Here is an 18,615-nt window from a genome sequence, read left to right as displayed (position 1 = left end):
TGATGATTCCCACTTTTAATTTCACAAAGGACAGAAATTGTTGTCGGGGGAATTGTTGCTCGATGGGAGACGGGTCTGGACAGCCCCCCCCCCGCACTCTTTGAATATGAATCCACGCTTTCGTAACACATACAGAATGTGCATTGTTGGCATTGCCCCATAGCATCACCAATAAAATGTCTCCCACCACTTGAGAAAGACTGCAAGATTCACAAGCCAGCGACAGGTCATATCTGACGAAACTTTGGATATTTCCCAAAATTCTGCATGTGTGCATTTTGCAACTATCCCAGGGAACGACTCACATCTATAGTTGGGTTACGTTATCACTTCTGAAACTGTTTTTTTTTTATGGGCAAACAAACTGTTGCATCAAAGTGAGGCCATGAATGAGGAAGTGGGAGGAGCTTAGATGAAGAAGGGGTGTGGCTAACACGGTTGTTTTGGAATCTGAGTAGGCCAAGTGTGTTTGCAAACAAGACGAGGACTTTGAATGGAGCCCCATGGGGTGGGTAGTGGGCACTATGTGTGTTGTGGGGGTGGGTTGGGAGGGGTCTCTCCAATGTGGGTTAAGTCAAAGAATGTCAACACAGCCTACCAATAAGCAATCCACGCCATGGGCCCCACACCCTGGGCCCCAAATCTGGACAGAAAACAGATCAATGAATGGAAAAAAAGGTCAGTTCAAGGTCATTGGCAAAGTAAACTGTCACGTTTGAAGGGGGTGCGCCAAATAAGCAATTGCTTCTTAGTTACTCAATGACCAAACTAGCTGTGCCCGACTTCCCTCTAGTCTACAATCTTACTGGAAATACTTAAAATACATGCAGATACATACATCTGTAAATTTCTACTGGAAGTACCGTATTTTACAGTGTATAAGGCGCACCTCCCAATGAATGGTGTATTTGGAAACTTTTTACCATATATAAGGCGCACCCCCCCAATGAATGGTGTATTCTGAAACTTGTTTCCATATATAATGCTTACCGGAGTATAAGGCGCACCCCCCAATGAATGGTGTATTTGGAAACTTTTTACCATATATAAGGCGCACTGGAGTATAAGGCGCACCCCCCAATGAATGGTGTATTCTGAAACTTGTTTCATATATAATGCTTACCGGAGTATAATGCACACCCCCCAATGAATGGTGTATTTTCCAACTTTTTCCATATATAAGGCAGGCAGCATGCAGATATATAGGTCTGCCAATTTCTCCTGGAAGTTGTATTTTACAGTGTATAAGGCACACCGGAGTATAAGCCGCAACCCCCAATGAATGGTGTATTTTGAAATGTTTTCCATATACAGTAAAGTCTCATTATATCAATAGTACTGCTTATTACGATACCATTTTCATTTCTCGTCTTTTATGCGATAATTACTTCCAGTTAGTACAATACCGAGTTATTACGATAATCTGGTTACTACGATGCCCTTGTCATTCCCCGCCAGCCAATTTGCTCTGCTTATATCGTTACAAAAGCAGCTAGAGCTGAATTGATATTTGCTTAAGGATTTCAATACAGTACCACCATTATCAAAATCTGTATTGGTAACACCGTTGGTCAGTGACCAGCTTTCGTGTCTTGCTCACATCTTTCATTACTGCTGCAATAGCATCTGAAACATACTGTAGTCTTTTTATACAGCATACAGTTGTTCGACACCAATTTCAACCATGGGGAAATGTAAGAATTGTGATATCGGAACGAAGTACAAGGCAATAGTGGCTGTGGAGGAGAATCCAACAAGAAGCAAATCCTCCATTGCGAAAGAGTTCTACGTGCCGCAGAATACTTTATCAACGTAAGTAATGTAAACGTTGGAGTTTTTGTTTTCCATACATTTATTTAATTGTGTTGTATTCAGATATTTCTTTACCGCTTGCAATAATCACTGTTTTTAATGCGTGTGTACATGCTGCCGTTCGTGGTTTCTCTCGTGTGGTGTATTCTGAAACTTTTTTTCATACATAAGGCGCACCGGAGTATAAGGGGCACCCGCCAATGAATAGTGTATTTTGAAACTTTTTCCAGGCACACCGGAGTATAAGGCGCATTCCCCAATTTTGAAATTTTTTTCCATATACAGTACAGGTAACATCCGACTTACGACCAGCTCAACTTACGACCACCCGTACTTACGACCACCACCTCCAGACCCTATTTTAAAAAAAGCGCTAGCAGGCCGGCAACGCGTACACCAATTTTGGCCAGCCAGCCAGCATCTCACTCTCAGAATCAGAATCATCTTTATTGCAAAGTATGTACAACACACAATGGATCGGTAGCGCCTGCCCGAGGGGAGTAGCTGGAAAAGGTGGTGGGCAAGGTGCGGAGGGTCCAGTAGGATTTTCCGAGCCCTAGTTTGGATTCTTGCAGTGTGCAAGTCCTCGAGAGTGGGTAGGGCGGTGCCAATGATTTTTTCCGCTGTCCTAACTGTCCGTTGAAGTCGGATTTTGTCCATTTTTGTGGCGGCCCCGAACCAAACGGTGATGGAAGAACACAGGATGGATTCGATGTTGCAGCACCTCCTGTGGCAGGCCATGCTTCTTTAGCAGCCTCAGGAAGTACATTCTCTGTTGGGCCTTTCTCAAGACAGAGTTGGTGTTGACCTCCCACTTCATGTCCTGGGAGACTGTGATTCCCAGGAACTTGAAGGTCTCAACGGTTGACACGAGGCAGCTGGATAGCGTGAGGGGTAGCTGTGGTGATGGATCGATGCATAGCAATCGACCGTGTGATGGCACTAGAGGTGGGAGTTTGTGTCATTTAGCCTCTGAGTCTCTATTCAACATTTTGAATGGATTTCTCGGTCGTAAGTCGGATGTTACCTGTACAAGGCGCCCCCCCGCCCCCAATGAATGGTGTATTTGGAAACCTTTTCCATATATAAGGCGCACCGGACTATAAGGCGTACCGTTAATGAATGAAAAGTGAAAAGTTTTCCAAAATATTAGCCACACCACAATATAGGGCGCTACAGTAGAGGCTGGGGTGACACACTACTTCTTCTCCAGAGGGAAATGGAGTCCCAATAGTAGTTGCGGCTTAATATGACTTCACATATAAGGAGCACCTGCGTATAAGGCGCAGGTTTTTTTGGGAAGAAAGTTAAGGCTTTTGGGTGCGTCTTATAGACCGTAAAATATGGTAAATTCATACAATTTATACAGTCAAACCTGTTTTTTTTTTTTTTACCATATTCCGTTCCAGAAACCTGTTTGAAAACCAAACATTTCCCATTACAATCAATGTAATCAATATCAGCTTTTTTTATGTGATTGAACAATACAAACACGGCTGCTCACAATGGAACGCTACACGAGAATAATGCGTCAATCACAATGAGACGCAACACCAGGAAGTGACGTATAAGGAAGCGGAAGGGAGTCCAGTGGTGCTTTCAAGTGCGTTCAGTTTGCTCCAGAACCCATTATCGGTTGTTAACCCAGGGATCAAAAACCGCAGAAAACTTGAACCAATACTTTTAATGTCAAACTTTCACATCAACGACGACAGCACACAGGAGGTGAACACAGGCTAGTCTCAACGCAACTATATTGTCTTTGCTAACGACAACAAATGCGCAGACGAGACATCTTCTAGTCACCAGGTCCTACCCGTCGTTTACTCGCCGTCAGGTCGTCAAGTTCTCGTAGTCAATTTCTGGCTGTTATTTATAATAATGGGCCTCAATCTGCAGTACATATGCACCTAAAAGCTAGCAACCACTCATTTGACGACAATGAGGTTAAAATCTTAGCGAAAGAAAATAGATGGTTTGAAAGAAGAGTTAAAGAAGCTATTTTCATAATACAGCAAAACCCTTCACTAAATCGCCATGGTGTGGTGAGGTTCAATTTGGATCGTTCCTACAACCGACTACTTAGGCAAAATAGACTTAGTTATGCTGATGAGGTGATACCAGATAAAATGGGGCAATCAGGCCAGTCGCAGACCGCATACTCAGGCAGGACAATAGAAGTAATAAGTCAGGACAGTAGAACTAATCAGTGTAGCCGCAGGGAGTAGCCCTCTGTTTCCCCCAACCTGCAAGCAGGGAGCAATCATAGCAGAGTCCGGCACCGCCATGTCTGGACAGTAGGGATATATATATAGGGCCAAAACTACTAGCAAATTTTCGTTCGCTGACTAAGCCTCTTGGATAAGAAGCGAAACACCTTCAAAGAAGTCCAGATAACGGCTGAAGAAACCTTCTCATCGATGGACCACTCCTGTACGACTGAGAGCTTACACAGAAATAATAATAACAATACATTTGATTTCTAAGCGCCTTTCAAAACTCTCAAGGTCACTTTACAGTTACAGGATTAGTTTTTCTGTGAGTGAGCAGCGGCAGTCACACGTGCCAGCGTTCACTCAACCCGGAAGTAACTCAGACAGAAACTAGCCAGATAGCCAATAGATAGCTAATAGACAGACAGCTAGTTAGGTAGCCGTATAACTAATAGATAGCCAGCTCCATAGCTAGCGAGCCAGCCAGATAGCTAATAGATAGTAAATAGATATCCAGCTAGGTAGTAATTATAATAACCATAATACCCATAATAATAACCATAATAACAATATACGAATAACATAATAATCTTACCTCAAATGCACACACGCACACACAAACACACAATGGTCAACGGGTTCTCGCCGCCATTTTCTGGCTCACTTGGGGATTCCTATCGCGCGAAAGAGACAAAGAAGCTTTGAGGCTCCGAGGTTTTGGGGCCCATGTTGCGACCCACATTATAAACCTTGGCTTATAGCCACCGGCACCACTTTGGGAACTGGCACAGATTACCATGGAAACCAGGGCAGCCACAGTATGAGGGGCAACTATGCCCTTCCCTGCTTTATTTTTATGCATCTTTACTGCTAAGCTAATGCTAAAGCTAACACGCGTCAATCGGGTCCTTGTGACCTTTTCGTTGTCAGGTTCTGGTCATCAGTCGGCCATTTTCGTATTCAGCTTGGAGATGCCAGGTCGTAGTCATTGTCTGCTCTTTTCACGTTGATAAAGCTAATACTAAAGCTAAAAGGCATCCGTGTTGCAGCTGTCATTTAAACAGCTGCCGATCAAAAGGCTGCGCTTGCTGTAGCGTCTAAACACACCACAATGTCAAAAATAATTAACTGGTGACATTCCACATAATGGCTGCGAACTTTCTCAGCGTGTAGCTTAGCTCGATGGACATTTTGTGACTCACCATTTCGCCTTGAGGAACATGGCGAAGCTTGCGATACGCTAGCGGCGCTAACTTGTTCAGGTACTTCAAAGTATGACCTCGATAAATAAAAGCAATCTTACAAATTGTTCCGTTTAAATAAAAGTAGCAAAACAAAGAGCACGAAGGGATGCTACAAGGGCTAGCTAGCGCCCAAACAGAGGAGGGAAGGGGAGGTAGAAGTCACTCAAGGCCGAAGCCTTCCGCGTTGGAGATGGCGATGGTGAGCTTGTGTTTGAGCTCCTTCTTGCTGCGATATGGCGGCAAGCAGATCTGATTGAAACACGTGTGCGACACGGGAAGCCTGAGGACACACAAACAGGAACACGCTTAGCAACGGCTCTTACAAAGTACACTACTTCTGCGAACAAAATGGCTGCCAATTGGGACGAGTTTGTCAGAGTTGACGACATAGCCATTTGGTAGCTATATTTAGCTGCGCGGCTAACACGTGTCCCCACAATAACGTGACTTCTTGCTAAGAGTCTCTTGGAAGGTTATAGCGCGGTCAGACACAGTGTTAAGTGTTAGCATTGTTAGCCGCAATTTACATAATTAACAGATATGTGAACACAAATGGTGTAGCAACACATTTCGAGAGATAATTGGGGTAAAATGATTTGAGATGTGTGTGTTTTGAGTTCTGAGCGTGAATTTAATTTGTATCTCAAGATCTACCCATTTTGGAAAGCTTTGGAAACATCTGGTGCCAGGTTAGCATGTTTTATGTGTTAGCATTGGTAGCGGCAATTTATACTATTAACAGATATGTGAACAGAAACTGTGGTGCAACACAATTGCAGAGATAATTTGAGATACTTGGGGTAAGATGATTTGAGATATGAGTGTTTTGAGTTCTGAGCGTGAATTTAATTTGTATCTCAAGGCACCACCATTTTTGAAAGCTTTGGAAACATCTGGCTGGAAGTTAGCATGTGTGTTAAGCCTTAGCATTGGTCGCCACAATTTATATAATTAACATATATGTGAACACAAACGGTGGAGATAATTGGAGATACTTGGGGTAAGATGATTTGAGATGTAAGTATTTTGAATTGTGAGCGTGAATTCAATTTGTATGTCAAGGCCCCACCATTTTGGAAAGCTTTGGAAACATCTGGCGGAAGGTTAGCGCATCCAAGCCAAAAACATTTGCCCAAGGTGACCTCGCCTCCTTCATGTTAGCACATGCCTTCACACACGTTAGCTTATTAAAAAAAAAAAAAATATATTTGTTTTTCTTCTCAACACTGTCATTGTAAAGTCAAGAATTTTTATTTTGCACGGTTGATTTTGCCTTGGGGGCAGGGGGGTTGTTTGCACACATGTGACAACGGCGACGAGGACGCGGCACCTCGCATGTTCACAAATGTCGTTTCGGCTCGTACCAGTCGGTGGGTGCGTCGATCTTGGAGATTTTGAAGTTGAGCTCGGCCATCCCTCCCACAGGGATTCGGTCGCTTCCGGTTGCAAAGTGCAGAAGTTTCTTTTGAAGATCCACAGGGAATGACAGCACCACCTCCCAGAAATTCCTGAACACACACACACATATGCACGCGCACACACACACACACACATTCCTGTTTCAATCGTTTTGTGAGGTCCGGATAGCTCCAGATAAGGGGTGAGGACCACCGTTGCTGATAAGTTTAGAGAACAACTAGTGTTACATTTGAAGACTAAATGTCACGACATTTCCCAATTCAACTTCTTTAAAAAAAGGAAGAAAAAGTGGACTTGAAACTGAAATAACAGCAGGAGTGAGGTTTCTGAATGGGTACATTCAAAGTCCTCACCCCTGTAGTGAATTTGGTTAAAATATCATTTTACTTTTTGTGGTATGAACCTTTTCCTCTCATTAACCACGCACACACACACACATAAACACACACAGTGAGTAAAAAGTGTGTGTATCCACATGAAATGAAAATACACACCAAAAAATAATTTTGGATGCATTTGTGAGGACCTCTCTGAAACTTTAACAGATACATATATAGCCCCTCTAGAAGCCTTTAGAATGAAAAACTTGTGAGGACTGGCCAAAATGTCCTCACTTGTCGAAAAATGTCCTCACTATGTATGGTATAAAATGTTATAAAATGTCCTGACAAGACTAGTCATACAAACACACACACAAAAACTCGATTTTTAATCCACTGAGGACGTGCAGATCTTCACAAAGCGGTGAAGACGCCATGGATAATATAATCTTGCATAATAATAACAATATTAATAATAATACATTTCATTTATAAGCGCCTTTCAAAACTCTCAAGGACACTTTACAGTCACACAATAATAATAAAAAATATAAATAAAATCAAAGCAAAGTATCAAATAGGTTCAAATGGAGTATAGAATTAACAATAACATAATTATATAAACATAAGCTCTCTATTTGCTAGCTGGCTAGCTACTGTATCTAGCTAGCTAGCTAGCTCTCTATTTGCTATCTAGCTGGCTAGCTATCTATCAAGCAAGCTTGCTCTCTATTTGCTATCTATCTAGCTAGCTATTAGCTATCTATTAGCCAGCGAGCTAGCTTTCTATCTACAGTAAAGTCTCGTTATATCGATATCGGATATATCGATAGTCCCGGTTATATCGATACTATTTCTATGCATGCACGGAGAAAATTACATGCAAACAGGGTCGGATATATCGATAGTCCCGGTTATATCGATATTTTTTCGGACTCCCTTGAATATCGATATAACGAGACTTTACTGTATTTAATAATAATATAATAATACATTTCATTTATAAGCGCCTTTCAAAACTCTCAAGGACACTTTACACAGGATATTTTTCTGCGGGTGAGCAGCGGCAGCCAAACACGCCGGCGTTCACTCAACCCGGAAGTAACGTAAAGTAAATAAAAATAAAAATATGACAGAGCGCCATTCCCGAATTTGTTTGGGTTTTGTTCTTCTATTGTTTGGGTGCCGATAAAACACTGGCCATGGCCTCTGCCAATGTTTTTCCCTTCCACGAGGGGGCAGTATTTCCTTTTTCCCATGTTAGAGCTTTGTTCCAGCTTCAGCTGTTGTTCGAGCGCTATATAAACCAATATGTATGTATTGCATTGTATTTTGGACAGCCACCCTCATTTCAAGCTCAGATAACTCCAGATCCATATCATTTAGGAATTAACCTTTTTTTCTGATGAAAGAAGAGATTGTACGGTTTCTTATGCTGCATTGAATGTTCATGTAGTCCCAAAACTCAATATTCAGTGGGTCCTGGCATTCAAGTGACAATGACAAAAAACCTGGCACTGCAGTAGACATATTTTTGCACATGTCTGGCAGTGAATGAGTTAATACAATTTGCATAAAAAGATCCATGAGGCGGCTTGTTTTCACTTTGAGATGACTCCGCTGTGCGAGTGTATGTCGATTTGTTTGGTTTCATGTACTTTGTGTTACTTGGCGAGTTAAAGGACAACCGACGTCTTGTGACAACGGTTGTGTCCATAATTTGTAAAATGGCTTCAAATGACTTCTGCAGAGCGTATTTTACAAAGATTCCACCGCATATAGCTATATTTTACGTTTTAAGACTCGCGCTGAATATTCCGGAAGTCTTGTTTTTGAGTTGGTGACGAGTCCTCACCCTACGTCACCGAAGGAACGCCCCTCAGCGACAAAGGACATACCTTGCATCACCTCAATGCATTTTGCAATACTTTGATTGGTCCGAAAACTTCGTGTTGATCCGGGTTGATGGCGAAATTAGAAGGAGAACACATAAGTGCACTGCGCTTGTGGGAGGGCATTTATGAACTCATTCCCTGCCATTCCTGAATTTATTCAGGAATTGAAAAGTGTGACGTGGAGCACCATTCCCAAATTTGCACTCATTTCCCATATAACCCATAGAATTTAGGAATTCACTCTTTTTTTTCTGATGAAAGAAGAGAGTCCACGGATTCTTATGCTGAATTCAATGTATATGTAGTCCTAAAATTCAATATTTTGTGGGTCCTGCAATTGGAGTGAAAATAACAAAAACCCTGGTACTGGAGTGGACAATTTTTTAAACATCGTCTGGCAGTAAAGGGGTTAAAATGTGTACGTCATGGATTCTTCTGCCATTTTGTTGTTCGCTCGACGGTGCAGGACCGCTTTTCAAAAATACAATTTCGCGTCAATTACCTGATGGTGGCGTCATTCTTGCTGTATCCTTCATAATGCGCGGCTTTCTGCAGGGCGGTCATATCCAGCTGAGGACTGCCGCACACCAACATCTCCACTTCTTCGGGACGAAGCAGCTGCCGTGAGAGCGGGGGAAGCGCATCAATTGTTATTGCGGTTCGGTTAGAAATTTTGGTTCGGACTTTAGCTAGCATCATGGAACTTGACATGCTTGATTTGCTTTCATGGCCCGAATAAAATAATGTGGCAGGGGAGATTTGGCCCCCGGGCCTTGACTTGGACACTTGTACGCCTTTGATGCGTATTTTTTTTGTGGGTCAGCGTGACGTCATCGAGTAAAAAGTTAGCGGAGTGGGAAATCAAAAGCAGGAAGTTGACATGCCGACATTGTACCAACTTCCTGTTGAAGAAGACTTACAAGGCGCCGCCAAACCACAAACGTGTGTGACGTGCATGAGAACGGCCTATGCGTAACCTGCAACCTATTGCGTGCGTATCGTGTGTGTAATGTCGCACGTGTGAATTCAGGAGGGAGGGGGGGGGGCGTATTGAGTCGGTGAGCTACAAGCTAGTATGGCACGGGTGTCAAAGTCAAGGCCCATGGGCCAAATCTGGCCCGTCACCTCATTTTATTCGGTCCGCTAAAGCAAATCAAGCTGGTGAAATTCATAGTCATCTATAGAGCTAGCTAGCTAGCTAGTGATTGAGCAAGCTCACGATCGAGCTAGCAAGCGATTGAGCTAGCTGGCGATCGAGCTAGAAAGCAATCGAGCTAGCTAGCGATCGAGCTAGCTAGCTAACTATCAAGCCAGCTAGTGATCAAGCTAGTGAGCGATTGAGCTAGCTAGTGATCAAGCTAGCGATCGAGAAAGCTAGTGATCGAGCTAGCTAGCGATCGAGCTAGCTAGTGATCGAGATAGCTGGCGATCGAGCTAGCAAGCGATCAAGCTAGCTAGCAATCGATCTAGCTAGCGATCGAGCTAGCTAGCAATCGAGCTAGCTAACTATCAAACTAGCTAGTGATTGAGCTAGCTCACTATCAAGCTAGCTAGTGATCAAGCTAGCGAGTGATCAAAATAGCTGGCGATCGAGCAAGCAGGCGACCGAGCAAGCAGGCGATCGAGCTAGCAGGCGATCGAGCTAGCAGGCGATCGAGCTTGCTAGCTTTCTTTCTCATCAGTTCGCTGGCTAATCCTTCACATCATATGTGTTAAAGTCAAGGCCCGGGGGCAAAATCTGGCCCGCCACATCATTTTATTCGGCCCGCTGAGGCAAATTTAACTTGTGAGATTCCATGATGCAAGCTAAAATCCGAACCAAAGTGTCAAATTGTTGAATATAAACCACAATAAATCACTATTTATGACTTCAAAATTTAAAAACTAGTTATTCATTAATTTGTTGTTAAACATTTTAAGTGCTTCCTCAAATTCATCGCGTTGTTTGCATATTGCAAATGTACGCATCACGCGTATAAAGTAAGAACGCATCACCCGACTGACCATGAGGGCATCGGAGGCGCAGACGCTGTGGAAGCCGTGGTAGAAGGCGGCAAACTGCTTGGAGATGGATTTATTCAGCAGGAAGTCTACGTACAGCTGAACGTACTCTGATGGAGGGGTGAGAGACAAACACAATAACAACAACACACATTAAAGGACAACCGACACCTCCGTACAAGTTGCGTCCATAATTTGTAAAATCAATTCAAATGACTTCTACTGAGCGCATTTTAGAAAGATTCCAGCGCATATAGCTATATTGTACGTTTTAAGACCCGCGCTGAATATTCATGAAGTCTTGTTTTTGAGTTGATGACGATGCCCTAAGTGACGACCCTGACCGAGAAAGTGACACACAATGCATTTTGGGTACTTTTTTTCATCTGAAAACACAGTGTTGATGGCAAAATTACAAGGTAAACTACATAAATAACGCGATGGGGAATCATCGTGTGTCACAGCCAATTGCGGTAACACGCATAAAGAAGGTGTAAGTTGACACAAATTCCCAGCGGACAAATCAGCCCATTTCCAATGGAGCTTGTGCGCCATCTTGTGCATTTTCTGGGCGCTACATTGGAGTCCAGACGGCTCAAATTGATACGCAAGGACTTCTTTAATCAATTGCAAACATTTATCCTTTCCTCTTCAGAACTATTTGAATCATATTCATAACTGGATGAGTATAGAAGAAAGCATCTTCTCCGAATCTGAACTCTCTGAAGCCATTGTTTTGATTCGCCGATGTGATTTTTGAGAAGCCGATGTTTTGACATTGACTTGAAGTCATTTTTATTGGTGTTTTGCATTTGACTAAAAATATCAGCCTGCGTGTTTTGGGTATTTTAGATGCTATAAAATGTTTTTCTGATGTCATTAAGGAAACAAAAAAAATTGTGACGGTTGTCTTTTACGCGCATATGAAAGACACAAATATTGTGTCAAATATTGATAGCAACAAACTGAGCATACCCTTCCGGTTATGTTTGGTGACAGCAATTTTATCTCCTCCTGGCTTCAGGTTGTACATTTTGACCACTCCGAGTTCCTCCTGTGACACCTGCGAACACAAAATTATCATTTTTGTAAACACGTTTATGAATAATAATGTTTTTTGTTAGATGTTAGCATATTCATGAGACAACTTATTAGCATGTTTGCTAACATGTTCAGTAGGGTGTTTGTGAGCATGGCTAAGAATCGTCAAAATGTACTTTATGTGTATATTCGTTGATGAACCTGTTCAATAGCCTGTACATAGCGTGTAGCATATTAATTCGCACGGTCATTAGCTTACTGGTTAGCATGGCTATCATCTCATGATCAAGTGCTGAGATGTTTGTTTATCGGCATTGTAAGAAGGGATAACAATCACATACTATCTAAATAAGCATGCTAAGCTATAAGCAAGTCTGTCACCATGTTTGCTAGAATGTTTATTAGCACTTGTAATATTTCGAGTGTAAATTGAAAGCCCTAGCACGTCTCGTTAGCAACTCGACTGGTTGTTTTGTTAGCATGTTTGTCAGAGTGCTTGCTATTAACTAATTCACTGACATTCCCGAATTTATTTGAGAATTGAAAAGTGTGACGCCGAACTTGTTTGGGTTTTGCTTTTTCTTGCGGGGGGTGCCGATAAAGCGCTGGTCAGACCTCTGTTTTTTCCCTTCCATACAGCATTTGCTTTTTGTCCATGTTAGCGATTTGTTACAGCTTCAGTTCTTATTAAAGCGCTATATAAACCAATATGTATTGTATTGTATTTTGTACAGCCACCCCCATTTCAAGGTCAGATAACTCCAGACCCATAACATATAGAAATAAATTCTTTTTTTCTGTTGTAAGAAGAGAGTCTAGGGTTTCTAACGCTGAATTGAATGTTTATGTTGTCCTAAAACTCAATATTCTGTGGGTCCTGCAATTGGAGTGAAAATGACAAAAACCTTGGCACAGGAGTGTAGACATTTTTGCACAAAAATGTATACACTCCTGTACATTTTTTTGGCAGTGAATGAGTTAAAATGGTTTGGATTCTTCTTTGTTAGTATGTCATGACTAGAAAATGGAAAATTGCAGATTATGTCCGAATACAATCCCATAAAACATGGGTGTCAAACTTTAGCAAGCATCATGTCACTTGACATGCTTGAATTGCTGCCATGGGCCGAATGAAATGACGTGGCAGACCAGATTTGGCCCCAGGCCTTGACTTTGACACCTGTGCCAAAAGCGATTAAAAAAAATGAACACAAACAGCCATTTCAAATCAGGCACCTCATTTTCTACAGGTATCTGCCATATTGGGCTACAATCATGCTATGAATAGGAACTCGATAGTGGTACAGTATGATAAGCAACATGTGTGTAGTGTACTATGGAGGACAAAGTGCAAGGGACTGATATATTTATATATATTTTTTTTTTTTACAGTTTATATGTACACCAGGGCAACACATGATCACAGACAAGGTTCGACGTACGTGCTACCTAGAGAAGACACACTTTAGAGCCGCTTTTAGGTTGATTTTGGATTTAATCCATTAGCGAGCTGGCTAGCTATTAGCTGTCTAGCTGACTGGGTCATAGCTATCTGGCTATCTATTAGCTAGCCATTGGTTAGTTGGCTAGCTACTAGCTATCTAGCTGGCTGGCTGTAAACTGTCTAGCTGTTGGCTATATATTTGCTATCCATTAGCTAGCTAGCTAGCTTTCTATCTATTAGAGTTACTTCGGGGTTGAGCGCATGTGGCTGCCGCTGCTCACCCACATAAAAACTTTATCCTGTGACTGTAAAGTTGACCTTGAGTTTTGAAAGGCGCTTATCTACTAGCTGGCTGACTGGCATTCTCTCTAATTAGCTTTCTATTGGCTATATGGCTACCTAGGTGGCTATTAATCTGGCTATCTATTATTTATTTATTATTATTATTTTATTTTGTTATGCTCAGAATATCTTGTTTTCTATCCTTTCACCCCCACCCCATCCCCTTTCAATTGCTGATGTGGACTGCAAATTTCCCCATTGTGGGACGAATAAAGGTTTTCTGATTCTGATTAGCTATCTACTAGCTGGCTAGCTAGCTTTCTCTCTATTTAGCTTTCTATTGGCTATCTGGCGAGCTATCTGTTGGCTATTAGCTATCTACTGGCTGGCTAGCTAGCTGACTATCTATTTACTTCCGGGTTGAGCAAACGCTGGCGCGTGAGGCTGCCGCTGCTCACCCACAGAAAAACTTCTTCTATGACTGTAAAGTGACCTTGAGAGTTTTGAAAGGTGCTTAGAAATAAAATGTATTATTGTTATTATAAATGAAATTTATTGTTATTATTAAAACTTGAACGTACAAATGGACATGAACTCCATTCCCTTACCTTGTCGGAAACTCGACGCTATCAAAAAGCTCTGACTATCATTTTGGAGCTTTTCTTGATAAAACAAAAGTCAGTCAATGTCACGTCAATCGAGCGAAACGGTCTGGAGTGACTTCCTACTAGCCGGTAGCCACATTCCACAGGTAGCTTGCCCGTGCACGCACCCTCCCCCCGCTATGGCTTTCTACGTAATATTTGGCTCCTCTTTGATGTGGCTTACTTTTAGAAGTCAGCTGCTGCTTTCACTTCAGGAGGAAGAAGAACACCAATGTGCGTGCGTGCCCTTTGAATTCGTGGATGACATTCCGTCCACGGACATGATATTTCATGTAGTCACTCAACAACGTACAGAGAATTGATGCAGAGGCTTTTTGTAAAGGCTCATTTGGAAGGTGATCGTCATGAACAAGACAGTCACGAGTTGTCGTTGGTGGTAGCAGACCGTCGTAAATAGTAACAGACGAAACGAGCTATTTTGGTGACACCGATTATCTGCTTCACTTAAAGGACAACCGACACTATTTTTTTATTTCCCAACTGACATCAGAAAAACGTTTTATAGCATCTAAAATAGCCAAAACACACAGGCTGATATTTTTAGTCAAATGCAAAACACCAATAAAATGAGTTCAAGTGTCCCAAAACTGCCACAAAATGAGCTCAGAATTGGGGAGATTCAGAAAGTCCCACCCCCTCGTTCGTGACGTCACGCCAGGATACTCCTTCACAAACTGCCTTGCTCCAGAATCAAAACAAGGGCTTCAGTGTGTTCAGATTTGGAAAAGATGCTTTTTTGTCACTCAATGTAAATTTTTCCACTGTGAGACTAATAAAGGTAAATTCAATTCAATTCAATCCAGTTATGAATATGATTCAAATAGTACTGAAGAGGAAAGCATAAATGTTTGCAATCGATTCAAGAAGTCCTTCCGTATCAATTCGAGCCGCCTGGACTCCAATGTCGCGCCCAGAAAATGCACAACATGGCGCCCAAGCTCCATGGGAAATGGGCTGATTTGTCCGCTGGCAATTTGTGTCAACTTACACCTTCTTTATGCGTGTTACCACAATTGGCTGCGACACAAAACAATTCATCATCGCGTTATTTATGTAGTTTTCCTTCTAATTTCGGCATCAACACAGTGTTTTCAGACGAAAAAAAGTACCCAAACTGCATTATGTGTCACTTTCTCGGTCAGGGGCATTCCCTCACTTAGGGCATCGTCATCAACTCAAAAACAAGACTTCATGAATATTCAGCACGAGTCTTAAAACGTAAAATATACCTATATGCGGTGGAATCTTTGTAAAATGCGCTCAGTAGAAGTCGTTTGAAGTGATTTTACAAATTATGGACGCAACTTGTCGGTTGGCCTTTAAAATAACGGGAAGTCATCCTGTCACCTGGAGATATTGCGCAATCTTGTGTGATCATTCGGGAAAGCAGACTGATTGTTTTTCCAAGACAAATAATGGCTTTTACTTTGGAATTATTGTTTTTTTTTTGATGGAGCCAAACGCAACAGATACGGATTCTTTTTCAGCATTTTTGGCTATGACGTTCATGAAGGCGGATACTGTGCAGAGCGGTTGCGACTTTTCCGCAGCACGAATATGCCAGCATTGTTTTTGATTTGGGAAGAATGTCGGTGCCATTTGACTGTCATCGCTGGACAGCTTTGGGGTCATTGTGCTTTTTTGCGCCTGTCATGGGCAGCATTTTCACAGCCCCGCTTTGTTCATCGGAAAGCTCGGTGCTGTTGGACATTCTGTGGCGTATGTGAAACTGCCGCGGATTGGAATTGAAACGGATTTACATTACGTGGGAGAGGAGATGTGAGACGATCTCTTTTTGTCAATGGGTGCTACAGCTTCGTGTTTGCTTTCAACATTTAGCTTGTAGCAAACGTGCACATTCCACCATGACGTCACTGATCCACTGGTGAAAATGACGCTTTGATCCTGTCCTCTTTCATCTAGAACTGCTTAATGCAACAAAGAGGGTGCAGATAGTGCTTAAAATTGAAGAAATGTTTGTGTTTTTGTGTCGTGTCACATTATTATTATTATTTTGCTTCAAAATGGTGCCGCGAGAGTGGCTGCCTTTACAGCAGCTCCTGTGTTTTGTTTTTCTAATTCTTCCTTTCCTTTCCTCTTACTTTCATCACTTTGTTGCTATGAAATGTACATTTCTGCACTGCAAAGCTAACAAAGCTAATAAAGGCTAATGTACAAGGCTATACAATCCAAAACCAGTAAGCGAACTATCAGCTGTTTACTCTTTTTTTTTTTGCACAGTAAATTTGGAATCTCCTCTTTTTGGGTGAAGAGACCAAAGTTAAAATTCATCCATGTTTTCAAAAATATATTTTTTTAAATTAAAGAACGACAGAGTCACCCATGATGAAAATAATCCCTTGTGGCAGCCAAAAATGCGAATTTTCCCTCAGTTGAACTGCACGACTTTGAAATTTGCGCATGACAACCTGGAAAGTGAGGCACACGTCGTCCTCCACGTTCCCGTCGAAATTCAGCAGCTCCTGCAAACCGTGAGCCAGCTCCTGTCCACACACACACACACGGACACACACACACACACACACACACACACTCACACACACACACACACACACACACACACACACACACACACACACACGCACACACACACACGAGGTGATATGATTTATTTGGATACTCAGTCAAGGTAACAGGCTGCTCTTTTTGCGCACCTGTTACACAACTACTGGCTCGCTTTTAGCACACAAGCCTGTCTTCGCTGTGTGTGTGTGTGTGTGTGTGTGTGTGCGTGCGTGTGTGTGTGTGTGTGTGTGTGTGTGTGTGTGTGTGTGTGTGTGTGTGTGTGTGTGTGTGTGTGTGTGTGTGTGTGTGTGTGTGTGTGTGTGTGCGTGTGTGCGTGTTTCTGTGACCTTTTGGAAGGGTTGTGCTCTGTTCTTTGCCTCTTGCTAACTTTAACAGAAAGACACATACACACACCGACAAAATAAGTGCGCAGTTAAACTCGACAAAGGAGTCAGTGTGTCGAGTCAATAGTTTAACTTTGGCTCCATAGGGTGGTCATAGCGGGAAGTGCAACGGAAACAGGCAATTTCATCGACCAAGAATGTCAAACTCATTTCGGCCGTGATGACAGTGAAACAAAATGTTTAATCGTCTCATCACACAATAAATTCATAGATTACTTATTTGGAAATCACTCAATTAAACTGTAAGATTCACGGTATATATTATTTGGGTATTTACAAGTTGAGATGTACTTAGTGTTTTCAAACAGTTATTGAGGGCAGCCAAATGCTAATAAACTCAAATCAGCTTGTTCTACTTGACTGCTGATGTTGTTAAATAAGCTAGTAAATTCAAATGTCTAACATTTTTTGAAAGTGGAGTTCCATTTTCAAATTCTATATTATAAATTCAATATTTTGGCAATTGTTAAGGAATTTCTTCGATGGAAAAAGAATTTAGCTGTAATGTTAGCATATGTAAGCGATTGTCATTTTTCTACTTGACTGCTAATGTTGTGAAATAAGCTTGTAAAGTAGCTTTCTATCTATTTGATAATCTTCTTCTTTTCCTTTCGGCTTTTCCCCTCAGGGGTCGCCACAGCGAATCAATGTCCTCCATCTATCCCGGTTTTGTGCATCCTCTTCTCTCACACCAGCTACCTTCATATCCTCTTTGACCATATCCATAAACCTCCTCTTTGGTCTTCCTCTCAGTTTCCTGCCTGGCAGTTCAAGGCTCAGCATCCTTCTCCCGATATAGTCGCTCTCTCTCCTCTGGACATGTCCAAACCATCTCAGTCTGGCCTCTCTGACTTTCTCTCCAAAGCCTCTAATATGAGTTGTCCCTCTAATGTACTCATTCCTGATCCTATCCAACCTGGTCACTCCCAAAGAAAACCTCAACATCTTCAGCTCTGCTACCTCCAGCTCTGCTTCCTGTCTTTTCTTCAGTGGCACTGTCTCCAGTCCAAACATCATGGCTGGTCTGACCACGGTTTTATATACTTTTCCTTTCATCCTAGCTGAAACCCTCCTATCACACATCACACCTGACATTTTTCTCCAGCCGCTCCAGCCTGCCTGGACACGCTTCTTAACCTCTTTTCCACACTCTCCATTGCTCTGGACAGTTGACCCCAAGTACTTAAAATCCTCCACCTTCTTTACCTCTTCCCCCTGTAGCATCACTCTTGCACTTGGATCCCTCTCATTCACACACATATATTCCGTCTTGCTGCGACTGATCTTCATTCCTCTCCTTTCCAGGGCATATCTCCACATCTCTAGTTTCTCCGCCACCTGTTCCCAGT

The 18,615-nt window shown here is 42.3% G+C and overlaps 1 protein-coding gene across 1 annotated transcript in view; it reads right to left on the bottom strand.

The window, feature by feature from the left end:
• hectd2 (HECT domain containing 2) overlaps nucleotides 1-18,615 on the bottom strand; it is a 45,790-nt gene continuing 27,175 nt past the window's right edge. Inside the window, exons 17-22 of the mRNA XM_089011413.1 lie at nucleotides 16,766-16,840; nucleotides 11,880-11,967; nucleotides 10,908-11,014; nucleotides 9,406-9,521; nucleotides 6,634-6,777; nucleotides 1-5,549 (exon numbers count right to left, since the gene is read on the bottom strand). Of these exons, the coding sequence (XP_088867539.1) occupies nucleotides 5,429-5,549; nucleotides 6,634-6,777; nucleotides 9,406-9,521; nucleotides 10,908-11,014; nucleotides 11,880-11,967; nucleotides 16,766-16,840 (651 nt within the window). The 3' untranslated portion in view covers nucleotides 1-5,428. The remainder of the gene's footprint in view (nucleotides 5,550-6,633; nucleotides 6,778-9,405; nucleotides 9,522-10,907; nucleotides 11,015-11,879; nucleotides 11,968-16,765; nucleotides 16,841-18,615) is intronic.

Source organism: Hippocampus bargibanti, linkage group LG13, assembly GCF_051943395.1.
Source record: "Hippocampus bargibanti isolate YZ-2025 linkage group LG13, ASM5194339v1, whole genome shotgun sequence".
In the NCBI taxonomy this organism is placed as follows: domain Eukaryota; kingdom Metazoa; phylum Chordata; class Actinopteri; order Syngnathiformes; family Syngnathidae; genus Hippocampus; species Hippocampus bargibanti.
This window is presented reverse-complemented; position numbering and strand designations above follow the sequence as displayed.